At 49.4% G+C, this 11,135-nt stretch overlaps 1 protein-coding gene across 1 annotated transcript; it reads right to left on the bottom strand.

The window, feature by feature from the left end:
• Window positions 1-779: 779 nt before the first annotated feature.
• Window positions 780-2,561, bottom strand: Znf648 (zinc finger protein 648). Its single transcript, XM_032915469.1, has one exon. The coding sequence runs from the start codon at window positions 2,508-2,510 to the stop codon at window positions 903-905; it is 1,608 nt and encodes a 535-aa protein (XP_032771360.1). The 5' UTR covers window positions 2,511-2,561; the 3' UTR covers window positions 780-902.
• Window positions 2,562-11,135: the final 8,574 nt, after the last annotated feature.

The raw sequence follows: 11,135 nt of genomic DNA, 5'->3' as shown, positions 1-11,135 counted from the left end.
ATGCCTTAGTTTATTTCCTCGAAACCAGGCTATTGCTCCAGGTGGATTTAAATGAACCCTGCTGTGCCTTATCTGAAGGAATTCACTGTTTCTCTACAAACACTTGTGGCTTAAGTTTGAATCCTGTGGACAGGAGAAGCAGCAGCAGAGGGGGGACACCTGTGAACTTCATGGGTGAGACCCAGGTGAGGTCCAGTTACCACCTCCTCCGGTAAGAGCACTGGGTCTCTTTTCTGGATGCGAGGCTGTTCTGAACTTCTGAAGTCACTGCCTCCCAGATGCGGCGCAAACCCCCATTTTTGCGTCTGTACTTCAAAGCCAACTCACAGACACATTCCCTCGAGGTTAAAGTCATTTTAACAGTCAAGTGACACGTTGGGATGTCTGGCTTGGCTTGTGTTACCCCCCAGGTTGACTTTGTTCATCACAGAGATCGTTCCTGAGGATTCCTTTATATAAAAATCAAAAAGGAATCTTTCTCTAGAGATGGCTTTCTCAGTACCTGATGCGGCTTTGAGGGAAGAAGAAAATAGACCTTTTTCATCAGGGCACCCATGGAATCCGTGCTAGCACAGAATTCTATACCTTCTCCTTGACTGAAATCTACTTACCTAAGGAATCGGACTATTGGCCAGCCCCTATTCTTCTATCTTACCCTTTCCCAATTGCTCCTCTGAGCGGCAGGAGAGCAGTGTGAAACTGCACACCTGGACACTATCCTGGAGATTACATAGTCTCACAACACATGGAATGCATGAAGTATGGGGACCACCCCACGGCCCAGAAACCAGAGAATGGACGGCGTAACCAGTGAGCAGGGCTGGCAATATAGCTTTGAAGTTAGAATAGGATGTGAAGTTGAGGGTGTCTTCCCTTCCCTTGGCTGCAAGCCTCCGGTGCTCTCACTCATCGGAAGAGGAAGGGACAGGCTCCTTCTTGCAGGTGTCATGCTTGGCTTGATGCCTTTGGAGATGGCTGGAGCGGGTGAAGGTCTGCCCGCAGCCCTCACACTGGTAGGGTCTCTCCCCATTGTGCATGCGGATGTGCTGCGCCAATTCGGAGGCGATGCGGAAAGCCCTGCCGCACTCCGCACAGAGGAAGTCCTTGTCCCCAGAGTGGGTCTGTTGGTGCCGCTTGAGGGTGGAGGAACGAGCGAAGGCCTGGCCGCACTCGGCGCAAGGAAATGGCCTCTCGCCGGTGTGGATGCGCTGGTGGCGCAGCAGACGCGAGGGCTGCGCGAAGGTCACACCGCAGTCGGCGCACTTGAACGGCCTCTGGCCGGTGTGCAGCGTCTGGTGCTCGTGCAGGTTGGAGGATTTGGTGAAGCACTTGCCGCAGATGGAGCAGGGGAAGGGCCGCTCGCCCGAGTGCACGCGCTGATGCTCCACCATGCGGCTGGCCACCGAGAACTCGCGGCCGCAGGAGGAGCAGCGGAAGGGCTTGGCGCCCAGGTGCGTGCGCTGGTGGCGCAGCAGGGACAGTGGCCTGTTGAAGGTCAAGCCGCACTGGGCGCACGGGAAGGGCTTGTCGTTGCTGTGCATGTTGCGCTGGTGTTTGCGCAGATCCGAGGAGCGCACAAAAGCCCTCCCGCAGTCCGGGCACCCATAGGGTTTTTCGCCAGTGTGGGTGCGGATGTGCTTGCGGTGATCAGACGACCAGGTGTATGCCTTGTCACAGAAAGGACAGCGGTATGGCCTCTCACCTGTGTGTAGGCGCCGGTGCTGCTGCAGCGTGCTGCGATGGGAGTAGGCCTTCCCACACAGTTGGCACACATAGGGTTTGGCGCCATGTTGTTCTGCAGAGACCTGAAGTTCGCTGGACTTCTGGAAGGCCCGCCTGCCCTGCACGCACCTATCGGAACCCTCCTCTTCCTGCCTGCTGCCTTCCGGGCCGACCTGGCCCTGGGCTTTTCTACTGCCCTGTGCTTTTACCAATCCTGCTGCCAGACTGGCAGGAATGGATGAAGACTGAGCTGGGGTGCTCTCAAACCTGGGAAAGTGCTCCAGAGAGTTCTTGTCTATGGAAGATGCCTCAAGACTGTTCTGTGTCCCAAAAGATCCTTCAGTGTCCAAGAAGCTGGTCAGGGCTTCTGAGGCTGGGTCTTTATTTTCCTTCTTGACCCGGTCACTGCCCACGGAGTCCCTGAGACGCTGCATCTGAACCTTGTGTAAGAAACTTCTGGAAGGTGCACCGAGAGCTTCCTGTAACCCCGGGGAGTCTTGAGTCTGGGTGATCTTCCATCCCTTTCCCCCACAGTTGTTGGTCTTCCTAGGTATCTCCCCAGGTCGCTGCTCCACACAGCCAGCACTGAAGCACTCAGACCAATTCTCTTCCTCTTTGCAGGTCTGAGTGTCAAACCGCAAGTCAGTATTGTTCTGAGTTACTGGGGAGCCCCCCTCCCTACCATCCTCTTCTTCACTCTCCAAGTTCACGCTCAGCGTCTGGGTGTCACAAATCATGCCACCAAGGGCCACCTTGGTCCACCTCTCCTGGGAGTCCACCTGTGCCATGATGCCACTTCTAATGCCTGCTTCTCCCAGAAAGAGCTTTTGCTTGGCTCCCAGCTCCTGCAGAAGGTGTGGGGAGGGGAGGAACAAACAACAATGAGTATACATAATCTTCATAGCCAGAGGACATATGGCTCTGATATCCATGTCAGGTACAGTGCTCATATTGTTGAGCTCATGGGATGAAGGAGGTTCTAGATCCTGCTGAAACTGCCATCTTCCCTTTGAAAATCGTGCTTGCTAGAAGCCCAGAGAGAATGCTGTCAGAGACAACTGGAGGTAGGGGAATTTGCTTGGTGCTTACACCTCAAATACTAGTAAAACAGATGCTCTCTGGGGTTGAGGAGCTTGATGAAACAGTAAAACAAAAACAAAAACAAACAAACAAACAAAAAAAAAAAAACCAGGCTTTAAGACAACTCAGATACTCATGGTGTCCTCCAGTTGGAAAACCAGGTTAGCTCTTGATGTCCCTGCCAACAGGACAAATGTGTTATCCTGTAATGGGCATCAGGGCTGTGTAGGCCACCCCTTCTTAAGGTCCCCCCAGAAAAATGGAGTGATAACATAAGACAGCAGACAGGTTCCAAACTACCTGTCTGCTTAAGCAAGGCCTTTAAGGTCTTTACAACGGATAAAAAGGCCTTAACTCCCATGGAAGGTAAACAGAGACACTCAGGGAGAGAGGAATGCTCACCTCGAGTTTAAGATGTTCCATTTTAAACACATACATGGGAATTTACACTCTATGTTCATCTTTAGCGTCAATGTGTAACTTCTCTAAGTGGGCCATATGAACCCCCATGGCTCACACACCTACATGTCCCCCACGCATGACAAGCATGAACTTAAAGTTTGGACAGCAAGGTGTGAGAGGTGGATGCCACCTGAGCTTTATTTTTTCAGTTTAATTTTGCTTTAGCTTGAAGACACAGATGAAGTGAAGGATGTCAGGTAACAGGAAGTGTATGTGTGGGTGAATGGCTTCTGAGGAGGGAAACTGCTGAGGGCCTTGGGGTAGGCCTGGGAATTCATCACCCGCCAGTGCGGTGGTCTTGCTTTAGTTTTGAGGGAACGCATTAAGGATGCCGGTCAGATACAGTGAGTCCCACCTCTCCCGGTTTTCTGAGCACTTACTCCGCGCTATTTCCCAGACACATTTTTACTTACTCCTTCCAGAGACCTTCCGGATAGAGGCTGCTATTACAGTATCTTCCCCTTCATCTTACAGACAGGACCCTGAACTTTAATGAGGTTTTCCTGCCTGCCCAAGGCCACCCAGCTCACAGACACCAGCTCAGGGCCTTCTCTCCAATTCCACAGCTGTACATCGAATCCCAAGCACTGCTTAGCTGTGGCCTCCAGAGCAAGGCCTGCCCTGGCATTAGGCCATGCCAAAAGCAGCCACAGCATCCTGGAGGGGGAGAGCTGCTGCTCTCTGCAGGCATCAAAGCCCCTTGTGTTTGCTGGGCCAAGGAACCTTGGCTGTGCTGGCTCAGCACCGGACTCCTCCCTGTGCTCATTGACCCAGATTGCCCTCTGCAGGAGACGAGGCCAAAGCCGGCTGAGAGTCAGGATGCATGCAGCACAGACTGCTGCTCCGGGTGGCCAGGGATATTAGTCACTGAACAGTAACTGTCACCGAAGTCCCTCACTGTCTGCACCACTCCACCCCCACCTCAGCAGGGATGAGAGGAACTGTCTTCTTACTTGGTATGTCCTGTACCTGTCCTCCTACTTACTTGCTGCCCAGTGACTGTGTGTGTGGGGTGCAGAGGGAGCCTCCCTTCTTACTTTGCATACAGAAACTGTGGATTAAGAGGAGACATAGAGTAGACCTGTCTGTGTCCAGCATTTCATGTCCCTCTGTATCTTGAAGCCCAGGGGTACTCCTTTTGATACACTGAGCTCGTAGCATGTCAGAGTGTGGCTGGTATATGTTTTGACCAGCAACCAAGTCTGGAAATGTTTCAGCATTTTGGATCTTGGAGAGCAACTACGCCCATGTGTGTATGTGCAGCACACAGAAGAGACACACTGGTAGCAAACTCCAGATGACTAGCATGCTGGGTCAGGTCTGGAGTGCCCCAGCTGGGGCACAAAGGGATGCTGGCCTTGTATGAAACAGGTACCTGAGGCCTCATCCTCTCTGTGTGAGCGCATGCTGTGTATATTCCTCTCGGTCAGTTCTGTGGAACATTCACCTTATCCATTTGTCACCTACATGTGCCCTGTTGTCCACAGCCTGTGTCTTGTTCCTGTCCCTGGGCCATAGGTAAGCCTCTTTGGGGCATCAGGTACGGTTCTGCTAGCTTAGCTTTCTCAGGAGTCTCAGGGCAGATTGCCTTTCCTGACAGAGACTCCCTTTTCTACTAAGCCATATTCCCACTGAATACAGTCACCCTGCTTTCTCCTTTCCAAAGCAGTTGAAGACTTTTGTTTTTTCTCAGCAAGGAAGAAGGCTAAGAGGAAATCGGGCACTTGGGTATGGTTATCTGACAAAGTCAACACAATACACAAAAAACGTCTACACAAATATACCTTCTCAGGAAGAGCAAGGCTAAAAAGGTGGTGTGTCTAGAACTGCGGATGTACTGGTTCTGAGGCCATGAGAACACAGCCCTTTCCTGAACTTCGTCTACACCCATCAGCCAGCGTGGACCTGGGGCAGGCCCCAGTTCTCCCACTCCTTACCCAGACACGCTTCAGAAGCCTACCTAGGGCTTGTTCCTGCTCCTGCATTAGCCCCTGCTCCTCTCCCTGCACTCCTTCCAGCTTTCCCCAACTCCAGCCACCTCCCACCTCCCACCTCCCACCTCCTCCTCTGCCTAGGCCCCTGCCCTTTACTTCTGACTTCCACATAAACAGTTGCTTACCTGGAAAATGCAGATGACGATGGTGTGGAGCACGCTGCCCAGGCTTCTGTCTCACCTCTCAGCTACTGGAACCAGAGTTTCCTACAATCAGAGACGATGTCTCTGTATCTCAGCCTTTTGTGTCCAATGCAGCAGCTTCAGAGAGAGGCTCAGGAGGTGGGGCCGATGTAATACATTCAACCTTCTTGCCTACATCCACAGAGCAGCCTGGGAAATACACTGGGGCTGCCCTCTCTCTGCCTGAACTGAGCTGAACCTCAGGCTCCCCCAGTTCCCGCCTTCCCTTCCTGCCACAGCTGGCTCTCCTCCCTTCCACTCCCTCCTCAGAGGCCTCTCAGTCCTCCTGCAGGTGGCCCTGGGCCTCCTGTCTGTACTCACTCCTTCCTCCCACAGAGCAAGCCATTCTTCCTTCACTCCTGCCCTGCTGTGCTTGTGAACCTCCAATTTCATGCCATTTTCTAGGGGAACATTTCAGGAAAAAACCCACAACACCCCTTCCTGACCCTAACCCCCCAACTCATCCTTATTCTAGATTCCATCTTCTTCTTCCCTCTAGTACCCACCTTTCCCCTCCCTCTAATACCTGCCTTCTCCCCCTCTCCAGTACCCACCTCCTCCCCTATCTAGTAACTACCTATACAGAGCTGCGGGTTGAACAGGGCTGGGGGGTAGTCCTCACATTCTTTTATTGGTTCAATTATTGGCTCAAGACATGTTCACTGCAATTTAGCTGATGCGTGAAGTACGGGGAGATGGATAGTGGTACAGATTCCAGGACTGCTCTGGCTCTGTTGTGAAGAGAGTAGTTGGCCCAGGATGCAAGGCTCAGTAGTTCTGAATTATGGGCACTCAAAACTAATATGCTTTTTTAAAAAATCCAAACAAACAAACAAAACCCCACACACCTAATATTCTTTTATTAGAGTGAGCGCTTAGGACATTAAAATTTGCAATAAGCTACCTGTGATGTCACTATGTGGCCAAAATTAATGCTGGTGGACAGAAAGGTTCAAGGTCTGGGTTTGGATTTCACTAGGTTGACCTTGGGCAAGCTATTAAATATTGAGTCCCCAGCTCCTCAACTAAAAAGTGGGGATCAGGATAGTATCATCATCATCATCATGGGGGACTTGGGGAAGGATTAAGTTAATAATACATGGCAAGAGCCCAGCGATGTGTCTGGAACATGGTTGAGTACACATGGCTGGTAAAATGATATGTGGTCGAGTGCACCTGTTCTCCCAGCCCTCAGAGGATGAGGCAAGTGGATCTCAAGTGTGAAGTTGCTCTGTTAGAGCGACTAGTGCTCTTAACAGCTGAGTTCTAGATTGGTGTTAGAGGAAAGAGAAGAGAAGGGAGAAGGGGACATGAAGGAAGACTGGTTGGCTGCTTTTGATACTAGGCTGACATTGCTGGTTTCTGGATAACATGGCTGACTTTATCCCCTTATGGCCCTTGTTGATGCTACAATTCTGATAGGAACATGGGCACCTGACCACAGTGCTCTGCAGGTGATCCAGAGAGTAGAATACTCTCTGCTCCTTGGCGTTTTGCAGGCATGACATTAGAGGCAGGAGGCATAGTCCAAGGGGGCTCAGGAAGCCCACATCTCAACACTTGTCCGAAGTCCAAAGTGTCTCACGTGGCCATATCCTTCAGGCTTTGGGGTTTGGATGCCTACAGGAAAGTAGTGAATTGTTCGTGAATTGTGAAGTGGCCCAAGGAGACGAATGCTGGAGCTGGACTGTGTATGGCAGATCACCAAGCACTAACTACTTCTAAGACTCAACTTATGCTGATACAACACCCTAGCATCTCCACTAATCTTCACCACATTCCCTTGAAGTGGTCACTACCAGTGACCTCATTAAAGCTTATGAACACTGAGGCCCAGCCTACCGAGGTATCTTCTCCAAAATCACACATATTAGGGGTTTTGCTCTCTTTCTTTGCATGTATATTATTAAAGATTTATTTGTTTTCTGTATATGAGTGTTGTCCCTGCATTTATGTTTGTACACGACCACATGTGTGCCTGGTGACCACAGATTTAGAAGAGGTCATCCGATCACTGGCTTACAGATGGTTGTAAGCAGCCATGTAGTCAACAGGAGCCAAACCTGAGTCCTCGATTAGAGCAACCAGTGCTCTTAACAACTGAGACATCTCTCTAGCCTTTCTCTTTGTGGTATCAGGGATTAGACTTGGTCTTGTTCGTGCCAAATACGTCCTTGACTGCTGGAGCTATAACCTTAACCATGATCTTCACTGTTAACCAAGGTGTGATGGTTTTTATATGTGTGGCCCAGGGAGTGGTATGGCCCAGTTGGAGAAGGTATGGCCTTGTTGGAGTAGGTGTGTCACTGTGGGTGTGGGCTTTGAGACCCTCATCCTAGCTTCCTGGAAGTCAGTAGAACTCTCAGCTCCTTCTGCACCATGCCTGCCTGGATGCTGCCATGTTCCCAACCTTGATGATAATGAACTGACCCTCTGAACCTCTATGCCATCCCCAATTAAATGTCGTCCTTATAAGAAAGAGTTGCCTTGGTCATGGTGCCTGTTCACAGTAATAAAACCCTAACTAAGACACATGGCCTCTGCCTGATTTCTGATTCATCTTCCCACCCCCACCCAGGAAACCTGTAGTTCCTATACCCAGAGTCATGTGACTGTGTGAGGCCTTGGCAGTCACTAGCCTGGAAGATATCCTTGTCCCTGCACTTAACTGACATGACTTCTGCCCATCTAAACCATTCTCATTAACCTGAACTGTTTGTATTTCTGTCTCTCTCTCAGGAAAGGATAACCACTGATTAATTTCTGTATGCCATGAGATCTCCACATGAAATTTCCCAGATGCCTCTTTGGTTTTCAGGATATGTTGGCATGACTACCATCTCGATGGTATGTGGCAGGCATCCTTGTGATAAGTAGAATCTGAAGTGGACTGGATGCTGCCTACGTCATAAGGTAATGCAAGCCCCTTATGTCCCTGAGTGTCTGTCCTGTTATGCCCCCTGAGCCAAATGTTTTGTATCTTTTCTGCCTGAGATTCTTCACTATATGAATGGCCTGCACACAGAGGGTCTGTGGCTCCTGAGAACTGAGTTCCAGGATATCTTTTTCCCCGGATCCTTTGCCCACTTTGCACGTTGCAAACACACCCACTGTATCATTTCATCTCCATGAGCTTCCGCTAAGGGCCACAAGGCATGGAGAGTTGGCCCAGACCACATTCTGCCCTTCTTTTGAGGACTTCTGGAATCTTAGTCAGTAAAATGCTTGTCATGTGACTTTGGATCCCCAGCATGCACCTAAAAAGACAGATATAGCTGAACATCTATAATCCACATGTGGAGAAGGCAGAGACAGAAGGATTCTTCGGGTTTTGTGGCCAGCCAGTTTAGCCTAATTGGTAAGTTCCAGCCCATTGATAGATGCTGAAAAAAAAATCAATGTAGAGAAGCAATCGAAGAAGACACTCAAATTTGACCCTTGGCCTCCATGTGTGTATGCACACACTTATCCCCACATAAGCACATACAAAAACACACACTAAAAGCATACAAAATAAATAAAAAAAAGAATAAAACTTCTGGAATCTATCAATCTATCCAGCACTTCATGTATGCAAACAAGGAGTGTATTGTCTTAATTTCTGTTTGCAGTTCTTTAAAATCTGGCATCCCCCCCCCCAACTGTCCAACTTGGCAGTGGTGCAAATAAGGCCCTGCGTGCTTGTCTGGGAAGAGGGAAGAAAGGAGCCATTGAGGGAGAAGCCTGAAGCACAGGGATGGGATGGGGCATTGGCCTCCTAAGAGGTTCAGTGGCAGAGTTCAGTGCTGCCTGTCAGCCCCACAGGCTGGATTGAGCACAGCCGAGCAGCATTGCTGGAAAAGGTGACATTGTTTCGCCATCTTCAAGGATGCTGTAGGCTCTTGGTTGAGTTCATGAACTAGTGTTATGCCTGGATGCAGGACTAGATCGTACTGCCTTACAAGTTCCCTGAGTTTTAGCTATAGCTTTAAAACCAGGATTGCTTCCCTAAGTTCTCTGTACTCTGCAGCCAACACAGGATCTCTGGCTGCTCTCAAACAGTGGGAACACTTGATGTTTTAGGCCCTGGCTCTTTATCACCCTTGGAAAAGATTCATGGATCCACTTGAGTGTCCTACACGTGTTCTAGATCATCTAAATATTATTATTTTACTGGACAATAAATCTCATTAGTAAGGGTATACCCACAGGGGGGAAAACACCGCAGACTTAAGAGAATTCACCACACAGTTTTGAATTAGAAAGGCTTTAAACCTCAGTTCCATTCGCTTTGGTTCTAGTCAATGTATTTAACTTTTTCGAGCCTCAGTCTTCCCAGCTGTAAAATAGGAACAAGGATACCTTTATGAGCCAGGCAGTGGTGGCACACGCCTGTAACCCCAGCACTTGGGAGGTAAACGAACAAACAGACACAGAAACCTTCATGAAGGCAGAGTATGGTAGCCCACATTTGTAATCGGACTGAGCAGGGCCCCATCCCACCTCTGCCTCATGATTTTTCAATAAATGGTAACCCTTACCTTTTATCCCCACACATCCCTAGGAGAAGGTTGCTGATAGCCTTGCCTCATCCCTCCTATGCTAGGATTTGCTCTGACTCTAGAAGAGCCCATCTTCTGGCTCTGCCTCCTGTACCCTTGGGTCACATATTCTCACTGAGAGACTATCTAGTCATTTGGGGAGATTTGAGCACTTCCAAAGTAGTAATGTCATAAATGTGTATGTACCCTTTGTTATGTGTTACCTTTGGCATGTTCAGCAATTAATGATGGGGTGGGAGCTTGGTCCTGTGGATAAGATGTCAATCACTGAAGGGCTTCCTATGTCGGCTCCTCCAGTAGCTCCTCTAGGACAGTGCCCAACTGAAAGCCTCTCTTCCCTACCCGAGTCACACTTACCTCTGTACAGTAAGGTGGCCCAGCATGCTTGCCCTGGAATCTGGCTACCCAGTAAACCTTGTCTTTACTCCCAATCAATATTAATGACAATGTAGTTTGGGGTGAGAATCACCTCTACCTTCTGTACAAATACAGTGACCCTTACCTCTGGCTCCCACTGACATCTTTTCCTCATGCTTTCTGAGGGCCTAACCCCAGGAATCATCTAGAACTCTTAGGGTAAACTTGAAGAAGAAACAGCTTTGTCTGTCTGTCTGTCTTTTCTTCCTTCCTTCCTTCCTTCCTTCCTTCCTTCCTTACTTCTTTCTTTTGGGCTGTTTGTTTGGTTGTTTGGTTTTGGATTTTTCAAAATAGGATCTTTTTGTGTAGCCCTGGCTGTCATGGAACTCACTATGTAGACCATGCTGACTTCCAACTCAGAGAGCCACCTGCTTCTGCCTCTGCCTCTGCCTCTGAAGTGCTGGGACTAAGGATGTGTGCTGCCACCACCACCTGGCATGACCAGCCTTCTTTAAATTCCTCGAGACCCACATTGCACTTCAGTGGCCCTCCTAAGAATGTCTAAAGCCCCCAGCCCATAAGTATGAGAGAATTAGCTAAAAAGCAATGGATGGTTATTTAAAGAAGAAGAAGAAAAAGAAGAGGAGGAGGGGGGGAGGAGGAGGAGGAGGAAGAGGAGGAGGAGGAGAAAAGAGAAGAAGAGAAAGAAGAAGAAGAAGAAGAAGAAGAAGAAGAAGAAGAAGAAGGAGAAGAAGAAGGAGAAGGAGAAGAAGAAGAAGAGAAGGAGAAGGAGAAGG

This window comes from Rattus rattus, chromosome 10, assembly GCF_011064425.1.
Source record: "Rattus rattus isolate New Zealand chromosome 10, Rrattus_CSIRO_v1, whole genome shotgun sequence".
NCBI lineage: Eukaryota > Metazoa > Chordata > Mammalia > Rodentia > Muridae > Rattus > Rattus rattus.
The sequence above is the reverse complement of the archived record's forward strand: the minus strand, read 5'-3'. Positions and strand labels throughout refer to the sequence as shown.